Here is a 13,733-nt window from a genome sequence, read left to right as displayed (position 1 = left end):
CTGTTCTCCAGCATATATTTACTGAGGCATTTAGGGCAGATTTTTGCCATTAAACTGAAGTCTGTAAAACATGGTTGTCTACAAATATTTACACTAGTGCTGACCACAGCTCTGCTGCCACTCAGTGTCACTTTGGACCTGACCACATTTTTTTAAGCTCAGATTCTGCCATCTTCTTTGCATCCTCAATTTCCACTACTTTCCTGGCCCACACTGAGATTCTACAGCCACCTCTGAAACAAGGACTGCCTGGATGGATTGCCACTCATGGGGCCATGGGTAAACTACCTAACCTCTCTCTCTGTCAGTTTTCTCATCCACAAATTGAGAATTAAAATACCTACCTTGGAGAATTGCTGCAAGTTTAAGAAATATTATATGTCACCTGCATTATATGAATTTTTCCCCAAAAACTGTGTTTTCAAATTTCCACGTGGGAATTAGGTTTTTGTTGTTTTTTTAATGCATGTAAAGTACCTAGCACAATGCCTAGCACACAGATGGTGCTCAGTAAATGATAGTTTTTATTGTTGTCATTATTAAATGGAATCTTCTGGAGGGGAGAGCCTTGCCTTTCCTTGCCTATACTAAAGCACAGGAAATTATAATTGCTTAAAGATGAATAGGTTTAGAAATTCTACGGCTTGGCCATCAATTTTAACATTTAAAATCGAAAGGGAAAACTTTATGGGAACAACTGACCCATTTTCTCACATTACAATGGCTGACATCTACTTTTTTTAATTGGAAAAAAGTTTGTATTTATAAAATAATTCACTCACTGAACAGCAGTCAACTAAGTATAAACTCTAAACTCCTAATTTTCAAGTTAAAACAAAGCCATACACACTGATTATAGTGTGGTTCTAGAAAACATTATTAGATAACAAGCCAATATTTTGAAATATTAGAAATTTAAAAGTGACATAATAATCATGGTAATTAAAAAGTCAATGATAAGCAGTCAAAAAATAGTTGGTTTAATGTTAGAAACTAACATTGTTAGACTGATTATACTGAAGGGAATAAATATTTCCTTTATTAAGCACAAATGTCATGAATTTAGGTAAATCAAAATTAGTGCATTAATACATTGACATAATAGCATTTATGTTTATAGAGTCCATCATTTCATTTTCTTCCGGCACTTTATTTCTATAACTGATCAGTCAAAAGGTCAAGAATCAAGACGTCAGTAAGTTCCTAAGGATATTCTCAATATCACATCACTGCTCTAACAAGTGGTAAGCAAAGAGAAATTCAGGTAAGTCAAACACCCACATCCCATACACAGTTAAAAGAATTTCCTTCATTTTTTTCCTCTACTTATTCCAAAAAAGAAATACGACGAGAAAAACTAGAGGGTTCTCACTTATTTGAATAACAAGTGAAAAAATCTAAAAATATCTTCACTGTATGTTATTACCAACTGTATCACTGGGTTTTATAGTGACAGCCCTGTGCTATAATTTCTGAGAAAACCTCTACATAAAGCTCCATAAACCCAACCATTCCTGTAATGTATCGCCTTATCTACCACACAATCATTTCAAACACAACTTTTCATGTTAGTATAATTTGTTCAAAAATAGTAATAAATATATCCATGAAGCCAGAGAAATCATTGCACAATCTACTGTAACTTGTTCTTACCAGTACTGACAGTTAATCCTAGACCCAAGATCCAATGTAAAAGAAAAATAAAACATTCCAATTATTACTTGGTTTAATTAAAGATATTCATTATACACATACCTTTTCATGGACCAACACTCCCAATCAACATTATAAATAATCTGAGGCAACTCCAGAGTAATGTGTGTGAACAATTATCACAAAACTAAAACATGGATGGCTGTCAGTTGGTGGCAGAGTTCTTGCTTTCATAATAAATATAAAATCAATTTCCTGTTCTAGTTCCTATTCCAAGTTGAAAATGATATATCTGACTATGAATTCCAACTACCTTCATCCTTAGGTTTTTTGGGGGTTTTTTTTGTTTGTTTTTTGGTGTTGTTTTTTTTTTTTTAAAGAAGGGGAGAAAAGAAACTTGTGAGACCACCTAAGTCAATTCTTCCTCATTTGAGAATACTTGGTTAGTAGGTTTCTACATAATATGCACATATAAACTTGCCATTTCACTTATGTACGTTATATACATACACACACACACATATATATAATACATATATTTTAAAATGCAATGATTTACCCATCTAATGCCACTCAAGTATTTCAGAAGTCCCACCCAATAATTATTTTAAATTCCTATTTACAAGGCTTATTAGTGCGTCTGAAAGCCTGTAGAAACCTTTTGCCTAAAAAATAATACGCAATTTCAAAAGCTTTTTGTTCCCATTTCAATCAAAAATAACTTCATATGTTTTAAATGAAATTTTGCAAGTAATCAGAGACTAATGAGGATTCATTGATTTAAATAGTTCAGGGAGTCTGAGAAGGGAATGAGAATGCAAAGTAACCAAGTATTTCATTTAGAAGAGCAGCTAATGTGTGGGTACACGAAGTCCTCCTCACTGAGAAATGTAATCAGGACTTTTGTCTCAGGAGAGACTCTCATCGTGCTCTGTGTGCACATTCCTAACTCCCATTACCATTAACAGGCACCACACACGCACACCGAGGAGATGCCAGCCTTGGTAGTGAGTATGCATGGCAGCTGTGGTGACTAAATAATCCATATGGCTCTGAAGAGAAGTTATGGTTTGTTGGGTCTAGAGTCAGACAGTGGTGGAATTCAGACACTAGAACCAAGCCTCAAGATGAATGCTTTATCCAAACTCATTCCTATCTAACCTATCTAACCACACTGAAGTGTAGTTAGGCCAGGGTTTTGCAATTCTACCTTAGCAATGGTTTACACAGGTAGAAGTTCCATGTTTGAGGAAACTGTAATTTTTTTACAGGCCGAGTTCTATCCTCCTCCCGGTCCACCACTCTTGCATTTCCCCACAAAATATATAAAATCACATAGTTGTTTTATAGAGAGAAAAATCAAAGGCCTTGACTTAAACCACAAAAGTCAGCAAAATCAGAATCAAGTATGAAATTTGTCTTCAACATGAAAATCAAATAATATGGTAATCTTACACAACAGATATATGTTGAAAAATAAATCCCACAGGTTGGGACAGAGTTTAACTATTAATTCTAATTGTTTCAGTTTTTAGGTATTGAAGTCAGTCTCAGTGCTCATTTAGAAGATAGTTTCCTGAAGCCCAATTCAACTTCTTTCTTCTTTTCCTAGTGAAGAAAACATTCTTGTGAAGTTCAGTTTAGTGAAGACACTGGTGCACACGCACACTCGGAAGTTTGCACTTCTGAAAAGAGGTTGATAACAGTTCACTAACCATGTTACTGAAATTAGGCTTTAGGAAAAAAAAGACTAGATGACACAAAATTCTTGGTAAACTTGCATATATAAAGAGCACAATGAAAACTTCATATTCGTATCTCCAATTAGTCAATTAGTATTCAGAAAAATTCTGTAACGTTACGTTTAAATAATCATGGGGGGGGAACCACCAATGTTCTAGAAGCTTCTCTAGACCTTTCAATCAATTTTATTTATATGCAAAACCAAGAGAAACTCAAAAAAAAAACACACAAAAAACAAAGCTCCTCCTGATGCTAAAGCTCTCAATTTACTGACAGGCAAATGGCTTCATGCTGCCACTTAATCTCATTTCTTGCATAATGCCCTCTAATTAGCATATCAAAGTGAATTAATACTTCTAGGGCATTAGCAATGGGGAAATCTGCTCCAGGCTCACAATAGCAGTTAAGAGAGAGCCAAGAAATCCTCAAAAACACCACAAACCACTTTGCATTGCAAAACTGTTCAATTTATTTATCCTCTCTCTCTAAACACTTTTACCGCACACTGTTTTACTACTGTTCACCAAACAAAATGATAATTGCCAAAGTTACCAGCATCTGTAATGCCTGTTTAGAATCTTAATTTAGATTATGTTGCAGATAATTTCTATATGCAACCATTTGTTCTATTATAAATGTTAATATAGAGACAGTGGAAATGTTGACATTCTCAATTAGTTAATTTGAATTTGAAATAAAATTTTATGGGATTTTAAAATTTATGAATTTTTTAATGTAAAAAGCCACCTGCTGGACTCTGATGCCTAAGAAATTTGCTTTGAAAACTGATGTATCCCATAAAGCAAAACAAACAAAAAAATCATTTTGCCATAACATATGTTGAGTCTCCCAAATAATGGTTTAAACATTGTGAGGAATCATCAGCATTAAAAGGATTACAATGTATACCAAGTCCTCATTAATATGATCACACAAAAAGGGTTATTGTTCAAAACAGCTTAACATTTTTAAAGCACTTAAATTGAAGAAAACGAGAAGTACAAAACTTTTTTAACAATTATTTTTATAATTGTTTTTAATTGTTTCCAGTCCTAATCAGTTACTATCTTGTACAGTCAGTCAAAAAACAAAAAAATGTTACGCCAATTCAACTTAACACATTCTGTCACACCAATTTTTGGTTAGACACTCAAATTTAGTACCAAAGAGAACTAGTGTTACCATCCAAAACTACAAACATATTGTATTTATGGAATATGTCCATAAAAAAATAATAAAGAAGAGATTCTGGTTACTATTCTGCCTACAAAGGGGATAATTAGAATCAAGTGTTAAAGATTAATGAAATTTATTTTCGAGTATGTTCTACATCTGAAGGCATAAAAAGGTTTATTTTTTCAGTGGCCCATTCAAGCATTACTCACAATTTATTTGTTATATATAACACTACCATCTAGCTGTGATAGCAATTTGTTTGATTAACTTCTATAACTGAAAAATCTGATAGTCAGGTCTGAAAAAAATGACCACTTTACACTACATAGTGATGTAAATTATTTACTCTCTTCATACTTAAAGACTCAAATGGCCTACTGAAGTAGAGCAAACGCTTGAAAAGGTCAACATGGGAGGGGGGTGTGTGCAAGCTTTGTTAGTCAGTTACTACCTAAATCATGCTGATCACACTGATAAATGGCTAAAACACAAGCCTGCTGAGAAAACAAATAAAACATTATTCTCGTAGTGTCAATACTGAAAGAATAAATACCTAAAGATGTTCACATGTACACAAATAGAGGAAAGAGTCTAAAAATCCTTATTTAACTTGATGTGTTGGTACTGATGTATTAAGTATTTATTCTGAATAGATACCTCAATGGCATGAGTATAAAAGTGATGACTGATTTAGGGTGCGGTTCATGAAAGGCAGTTTCAATTCTTTATAGCTATACTTCATATAACTTCATCCTATGCAGTGCCACCATAAAGTAGCAAAATTTAAATAATCCAAATTAAGATGTTAAATCTGTCTTGGAAGTAGCCTTTAACAAAAGTTACAAAATGAAATCCAAAAGTACAAGCGAAATTAAAGGAAAAGGATCATAGTATGAAAAATGTACACAAACATATTTTATGAAAGCCGATGAACCAGTGTGCTTCTTTGGGGCAAGTAAGGGCTTCCTTTGCTACTTCCTTTGCTATACTTCTGATTTGGAGTAAATTATGTAAATTAATATAATAATGTAGTAAGCTCCCAAATAAAATACCAAAACTACACAAATCTATTATAAAATGAAGTCCACTAAAACTGAGGAACAAAAGAATTCAGTATTTTTATTGAGGAAAATAAAGGGTTAGAAGACAGCTCCATATTTTTAAGATAATCATTCTAAAACAGTATGGTAGATTTTTTGCTAGGTTTTCTACAAATATATTGCATGTATTATCTAATGGGAAAGGATGGGAGAGGAAGAGTAAAGAAAGTTAGAAAAACATCATTATTTTACATCCTCCCTCAAAACCTCCTAAAAAAGCTCCAGTAAGTTATACAAACTTACAAAAATAGAAAAAAATTGATAAAAATATTCTTAAATTGCATTAAGGAAAATTTTGTAATAAAGAAATATAATTTATAATATTTCCAAGATACACTGTATTTTTTGTTGTTTAATCATTTAATATTTCCAATGTAAATGAGCCATGTCTAAAATTGAAATGAAATTTGAACTGCTGAAGGTCCATTAAAACATGCTTCAAAATAATTGTAAAAGGGTGGGAGTTTCAGAGAAAACGAGATTGGCCAAATGTTGCTAACTGCTGAAGGTGGGGGATGAGTTCATGGGGGTTCAAGTTTCTCTCTTCACTCTACGTTTTATATTTGAAGTTGTCCATAAGACATTTTTTAAAACTAGAAAATAAGTTCATTAAAACACAAAATTAATCGTGTATGGAACAGTGCATTTGTTTTTAAAACTATGGAACAAATAATGATAATTATATTGGAAATATTGAAAGAGCAACCTAAAAGAATATATGTAATATATATAATAACATTTAGACTCACATACAACAACTTTCATTTTTCTTGTTAAATTTTCTCTTGATGGAATATTTGGTTTTTAAATACTGGGAATTAAAGAATTACATGGCACTATACAAAGAAAAGTGAACAAATTTTAATATTGAATCATAAATAAAAGAAAACAGACCAGAGAAAAGAAGACTCCAATGAGTCTCTAAACCTTTAGGGTCAGAATTAAATTGAAAGGTGACAGAGCACTACCTTGTCCCTCTGAAAGCCAGTCAAACTTATAACAGCAAAGGTAAAAGGTTTAATCATATAAATCGTATTCTAAATGCATATAAAACCTCACAAGCTACATTCTTAATCTACTTTTGATATCCAAAATTCTCATGACTCTTTTTATGGAGGGTTCCTTTAAAAGTAAAGCATTTTAAATAGCCATTTTCTTCTCCTTAAACATAAAAAATACTTCAACCAGCCCAACCAGCCAAGCAGGCCTTTCTCTTCCCCTGCGGACACCTCCTGCAGTAGAGAAGTTCATTAAGTTTTATGATCTTCCCAAGTCAGTCCTGCTTATAAGCCTCACAAAGGCCACAAATCTGGCAAACCATCATGTATGCCATTAGACATTACTAGTAAATGAACGCTATTTAGGGTTTGTGGTGGCAATAAATCAGAGTTTGGTTGGCAGCTATCAACATGGAATATTTTATTTAACCTACCGTTTAAAGAAGGGAAAAGGTTGTGTTGATTTTTTTTTATAAATACGCAACATTTTTTCACAATATGATTCAGATTATATATTAAACACTGGATTTTCATTAAAATGTTTTTAAATACATTTTTTTCTCAAAAAGCACCATTTCCTTCATTTGAACTGTCGTAATTAAGGAATTTAGAAAATACTTCAACAATCAATGTTAAGGTGGCCAAAAAGATGTGAGGGAATGCACCAAAAGAAGTATGTACATGAGCTCTCATAGCATCAGGTTTATTTAATAAAGTACATGATAGAATATGGCTAAAAAAAAAAAAATCAAGAGAAAAAAACATAATTTTCTCACTGGTTGCTTACTTAGTTTAAAATGCACAAATGTCTTAATTATAAAGCCTATAACTTTTCATTTGCTTTCAAAATGCATAAATATCACAATTCAACAATGACCGACGTTTCTGCCCCAAAATAATTGTATGATGAATTTTACAAAAGAATGCATTTTCAAGAAAAAGCAAGCATCCCATAGTAAAAGTATACTTTCCCTACCTCTGAACAAGAAAATAATTGTGGTAGATTAACCCATTTATCTGTCAGAAGGGAAAAACACCTTTTCATATCTGGTAGTAGGGAAAAAAAAGATGTTTTCCAAACTAAATCCTTCATGTACAATCAGAACTGGCAGTGTTCACTGCCCGATCAGATACCTCAAAATCGACTGGAAGACCTACAAATACATGGAATTTTTCTAAAGTGATTTTGCCGTATTTTAGAAGAAGTACAACTGAAATGACATTATCCATTGAAGTGACAATCCCCCCCACCTCCCCACTAGTCAACCCTCTACCCCACCATTATGCAGAATAGAGTCATCACATAATGTTCTAGGTTTCTATTATGAATGACTAGGTAAACTTTTTCTAGATTACAGAGAATTAATGTTTGGATACTATATTATTAGATTAAATAAAATGACCTAAAGAAAAAGCATTATACAATATACATATATTCTACAATGCTTAGTTTACAAGTTCATGATGTTTCCAAAGCATGACTGTGGGAACAGATTGGGGGGAGGGGGGCTGGAATTTGCTGCCCTGCTTTCTTTGCTTTGCTAACACTAATGTCTACACAGCTGTTTTATTTCAAATCAAGGATTCTGGGTCCAGCGTCCCTGTCTCCTCCTAAGACTAGTTTTGGAGGGCGAGGTGGAGCTATGGGTAGTAGGGGAGAAAGCAGGGGAGAGAAAGAGCTTCACCCCCATCAATCATTCGGTACTTAAATCCCATCCCTCTCTAGCTTAGAGAGGCTGGCAGGAAGATGCCTCTGCCCAGACAGCCGCCTTTACTCTTTGTCAGCTGTTGGCTTTTTACAAAAGAGATAACATGCAAACTTGGATCCGCTGGCCAAAGCGCAAAAAGGGGATCTAATTTACAAGTTATCACTAAAAGCCTCAGAAACAAATTTCAAAACACAAAAATTTCCTTTGTCAGCTACCTTTTGCTTCTTAACTAGCAAGAGCCCTACCAAAGCTCTCTGCCAATAATCCCAGACTCAAAAAGACTTGTTTCTTTTTCGAAACTCACCTTTGACATGAGGTTCACTACACTTTCCTTTCAGAATGGTCTAAGTCTTGTGCAAATAAGCAACTAGAGGACTTATGCTTCCTAATTGAATTCTGCCTGCTGCTAAATGTCTAAACAAGAAAAGCAGTTTGCTGGGTTTGATTCTCAAGCTGGCTAGGCCTAAACTTTAAAAAGGCAAAAAAATAAATACAAATCATGAGAAGGGGGTGGGGGGAAGATTATCAATCCCCTCTCCCTAGTAATATAACGCCGTATAAAGTGGAATCAATCTTAATATTCACAACATAGTCAATACCCCAGTGCTTAGCTGTCAGCAGAAACTGAAGTGGAGCCTTGATAGCAAGAAAATCCTTGGACATTAAGCAATATAATTTACTAAGAATTACGCACTTTTAGGCTTCTAAACTAAGAATCTTTAAAATTTAATGCTTAATGTCTTATTTTATAGTCAGATAAAAATTATCTACCGTTTTAAATCACAATGCTTTCTAAAGGTAGCTAAAAATCAACACAGAGTAAAAGTTAGTAATCTAAAATGCCTGTGGCTTACAAAATATAAAATGCATCTTAAAAAGAACCACTCACCATTAGGAAACCATGCATACTATATGAATGAAAAGCAGAAAAAGTACTCTTTAAGGCTTTCAGTATTTGCTGTTAATTATGTTTTTAGCATGTATTTTAACAGCAATAACCCATCATCTTTTCTTGATTACTTTTAGGATCAAAATAGCATTGCACAGTAAAAAATGTGTTTAAAAGAAGGGTAACTCTCCTACCAACTAACAATTATATGCAGTGCGCTATTATTTGTACACTCAATTTAAACACAATCACAGTTAACCTCTTAAATAGTATCACTTGGATACTGTTACATCCTGGACTTTTAACTTTCTCTGCCTCAACTTAAAAAATGGCAACTTTATAATACTGTATAGCCAACACACACCAAAAAAATCAACAGTAAAGCTTGTTTAATGTACTTGTTTGCCACATACAGGGCAGATAATACCAAATACTAACTAAAACATCTAGATTAAATCTCTAATCCCACCTGAGTCACTACTGTCACCTCAACACTAAAATATTTTTAATTTTAAAAAGTCTAACAAGAAAATTAAATTGAAATGAATTGCCGGAAATCTATCTAATATGTACTTGTAGTTTTCATTCCAGCACTTCTGCAGAAGCTGTCTTCTCATAAATTCACTGCCTTGAATACTTCAAAAATTGTTTAACCTGCATCTATGAACCTTTTTCTCCTTTATGAAATATATTAACCATATTTACAATGTAATGACTTCAAGCATAAAATTTACTGAAAGTATTAATAGATGTAATACATTGCATATACCTAAACGCATCATTACCCTTCCTCGATTCTTAAAAGTAATCTTCCCAACTAAAACATTAATTCAAACATGCCACTGGAGTCTGTTCAATTGCATCTATTCTTCTATCTGTGGAGCTGACGCTTAAGGCTGTCCAACTAAAAGTTCGGGCGATGCTTCTCCCGGGGACTCGGTCCCCGGCATTCAGTCTCCCGTTGCTCCTTTTAAAAACTGACATACAAACAAGGCGAAAGGAGCAGGAGAGGGCGGCTGGTGCTCCGGGGCCCCCTCCCCGCCTGCAGCCAGGGGTGGCCGCCTGGGGACAGCGACCCAGCCCCGTCCGCATCTACACTTCATTTTACACCAGGAGCGGAATTGAGAAATCGACTCCAGATTTATTGCAGTTTTTTTCCTCAAGATCAGGAGGTGGGAAGGAGAGAATGATCAAAGATGGCGGTGCCCAAAAGCAGCAGCTCTCAACTGGAGAGTCGAAGGAGTAGCTCCGACCCCACCTCGGGAGTCTCCAGGCCCACTGCGGGGCGCAGCGTCTTACCTGTTTTCTCTTTGATCTCACACAGGACGCTGAAGAGCGCGGGTTTCATTCTGTGACAGTTCAGGGCATGTTTCCTAAAAAACAAATAGCAAAACACAAAGGTATTAGCATCACCTATGGAATAATATGGCGCCTTCCTTTAAGTTAGACCTAAGATTTAATTCCGGCCCCGATTTGGGAAGGCTCTTTTGAACCCTGGCAAATCAACAGAAACTCAAGTTGACTAGTGAGCGACAGCCGGGAAGCTCCGGCGGCTCAAGCTCCAGCCCGAAACAAGCGCGACCCATCTGCCCCGCAGGCAGCAGCCTCGGCGACCGCAGGGCGCGAACCCGCGCGGGGAACCTCGACACCGGGGCAGGCGGCGACGACCCGCGGGCGGGGATGACGCGGAGGGGCTTCCGCGTCCGACCACCGCAGGGGGAGCCGGCGCGGCGCGGGCAGCGGGCCGACAGCGGCCAGCGTGCGGTGACAGCTCGGCAAAGTTTGCAAGGCCGCCCTCCCCTCCCCAAGAACTTGGCCGCCCGCACTCGGCCCCACCAGGGCACCGCCCATCGCCCCGCGCGGGAGCTGGGGCAGCCACCCGCACCGCGAAGTCTTCCGGCGGCCAAGTGGAGCCCCGCGCCGGGACTCCCGGCCCGAGGAGAAAGTTGCACTTCCCTCAGGTGCGACCCGGGGCCCTCTCTGGGCGGCTTGCACTGGGGTCCAGGCGGGAGGTTTGAATCCGCGCGAGGGGGCCGGGCTGCCAAAGGGCCAGACCGCCGGGGAGAGAAAACCACAAAATCCGCGCGGCGCCAAGTCCGTCCCGAGCCCCGAGAGCAACTTTGCCGACTCCCGCCCGTGACGAGGGGCGCGGGGCAAGTCCCCGCGAGGCCCGGGCAGGCGGCCGGTTTTCGGAGAAAGTTCCCCGCCCGAGGCTGAGGCTCCTGCCCCGGGCGCCACCCCCGGCTCGGACCCGGCCGCGCACCCGGCTCCCTCACACACACAAAAGATGCTTAATGAGACGACACCAACTTTGCTTGCGCCTCGTCCAAGCTCTGGTCGGTGATGGTCATGATCTGGTGGAGGATGTCGCCGATGTCCTGCTTCCTGCCGTCGCCGTCCGCCCCTTCGTGGCCGTGCGGGGGAGGCGGCAGGGCCATGCCCCCCTGCACCGAGTGGCCGGCCAGGTTCACCCCGGCCAGAGTCTGCAGCATCCTGGATTGATCGTCCATCCCGCCGCGCGCGGGCGGGAGCGGGCGGCGGCGGCGGCTGAGGCGAAGGCTGAGGCGGCGGCGGCGGCGGCGGCGATGAGGGAGGAGAAGAAAGAGGGGGAGGGGGAGGGGGAAGCGGCCGCGCGCTCCCCGCCCGCGCGGGGAGGGGGCGGCCCGGCCGGCGGGGCCCGCGGCTGAGGCGGTGCGGACCGGCGCCCGGCTTCGGCTTCCGCCGCCGCCGCCGAGGCTGAGGATAAGCGGCGGGCGGAAGCGCCGGGCTCCGCGGCGGAGGCGGAGGCAGCGGCGCCCGCTGCCCTCACGCGGCCGCCGCGCCGCCTCCTTGCCGCCGCGCGCCGCGCCGGGCGGCCCCGCGCAACTTGCTCCTCAGCGCCGACCGAGTTGCCGGGACGCCCGCCGCCCCCCGCGCCAGCCTGCGCACTACCTTCACTCGGCCGCCGCCGCCGCCGCCGCCGCCTCCGCCGCCTCGGCCAGGCGGGATCCGAGCCCCGGCGGCCCCGGGGGAGGGAGCGGCGGCGGCGGGCGGCGGCGGAGGAGGAGGCCGGCGGGCGACCTGAGGGGAGCGAGGGGGGCGGAGGAGGAAAGTTTGGGAGCGGGCCGGCGAGCGCGGCGGGGGCGCAGAGCCCGATGGAGGGCCCCGGCGGCCCGCGCGCCGGGCGGACAGCAGATTGATGGGGCGGGAGAAGTCGCCGCCGCCACTGCGGGAGCCGCGCACCCTGCCAGCAGCCGCCGCGGACCGGGCTCGAAGGCCGCTCGGCTGAGGGATTGACAGGCTGCCAATGCCACTCACTCACTGCGCCCCCGGCGCCCGGGGGGGAGGGGCGGGGGCGAGCGGGAGGGCGGGGGAGCCCTCTACACGCCCCGCCCCTGGGGGCGGTACGCGCGCTCATTGGGCCTTGCTCCTCCCGCCACCGCCCCTGGCACCGCCTCTCGAGTTCGGCCCGCCCCCTCTGGCCTCCGATCCCGGGCGCCCGGGACCGAGCCACCGAGTCTTCACGCCTGCTCGCGTCCTAGCCCCCTGGGAAGAGCCGTCCTGGACCACAAACGTGACCGCTCACTGGCTCTTGCTCCCTAGTGTTAGCAGTCATGGGTGCGATGAGTTGTGTATGGGACACAGGGCAACTCGATCTAAAGCCAACCATGTGCTTCTTCGCAGCGCCGTGAGCTTCACGCCTCGCAGCGCCTGGTATACATTTTCCCGCTCTTCCCGTCAGGAGGTGGTACCCTCAGGGTGCCTGGCCGCCTGTCCCAGACCAATCGCATGGCGATCGGAGCCGAATGGGGTGGGACAGAGGCAAGAAAGGGCTGTCCCAATTGGAGCGTTCGAAAGGTCCTGGGCAGAGGCGGGGACACCGCGGGTAGTGGCCCCGCCCCTCCCGAGATCACCATAGTAACCGAGAGGGCGCTGCTCCGACTTGGCGCCCGCGCTCCGGCCTTGTGCTGTCCCTCAAGAACTGACCAGGTAAGAACCCGGTGTCCCGCATGTTTGAAGTCTGCGCTGAGCGGATCTGATTGCCATACACTTTCCCTTGAAAGGGGAGCACATGGAACTGTGTTAGAGGGAAGTGGATATGAGAGGAGAGAAAGGGCCTGACTTCCAGGACTAATTCAAGGCTTTACAACCCTTTACACACTTTGCAATTTCTGATATTCCAGGGACTACCCCTTTGACAGTGTTTGCTTTTAGCTGCCTCCAGATAAACCAACCTGCAAAACTGAGATCTTTATTACAAAGATAGATTTATTTAGGGATAGTCTGGTTTTCACTTATCAACTTACCCAACCATGAGTCATTTAATGCTGGTGATTCCAGCCACAGATTTTCATATGTATAACACCTCTTCTTCCATTGTACTCTGTTTACAAATGACTGAAGTCTCTCATTATTTGGGGAGCTTTCTCTTAAGTTGATTTCCCAATCAGGGCTTCAACATGTTTTCCCCATTTTAGATTCATCG

At 41.7% G+C, this 13,733-nt stretch overlaps 1 protein-coding gene across 2 annotated transcripts in view; it reads right to left on the bottom strand.

The window, feature by feature from the left end:
• PBX3 (PBX homeobox 3) overlaps window positions 1-12,035 on the bottom strand; it is a 193,357-nt gene extending 181,322 nt beyond the window's left edge. Inside the window, exons 1-2 of one of the 2 annotated variants that reach the window (XM_019728593.2) lie at window positions 11,579-12,035; window positions 10,568-10,641 (exon numbers count right to left, since the gene is read on the bottom strand). In XM_019728593.2, coding sequence (XP_019584152.1) covers window positions 10,568-10,641; window positions 11,579-11,778 — 274 coding nt within the window. In that variant the 5' untranslated portion in view covers window positions 11,779-12,035. The remainder of the gene's footprint in view (window positions 1-10,567; window positions 10,642-11,578) is intronic. The other variant, XM_019728591.2, reaches the window with a different exon arrangement.
• Window positions 12,036-13,733: the final 1,698 nt, after the last annotated feature.

Source organism: Rhinolophus sinicus, linkage group LG04, assembly GCF_036562045.2.
Source record: "Rhinolophus sinicus isolate RSC01 linkage group LG04, ASM3656204v1, whole genome shotgun sequence".
Taxonomy (NCBI): domain Eukaryota; kingdom Metazoa; phylum Chordata; class Mammalia; order Chiroptera; family Rhinolophidae; genus Rhinolophus; species Rhinolophus sinicus.
Note: the sequence above shows the minus strand (reverse complement) of the source record. Positions and strands in the feature narration are given on the sequence as shown.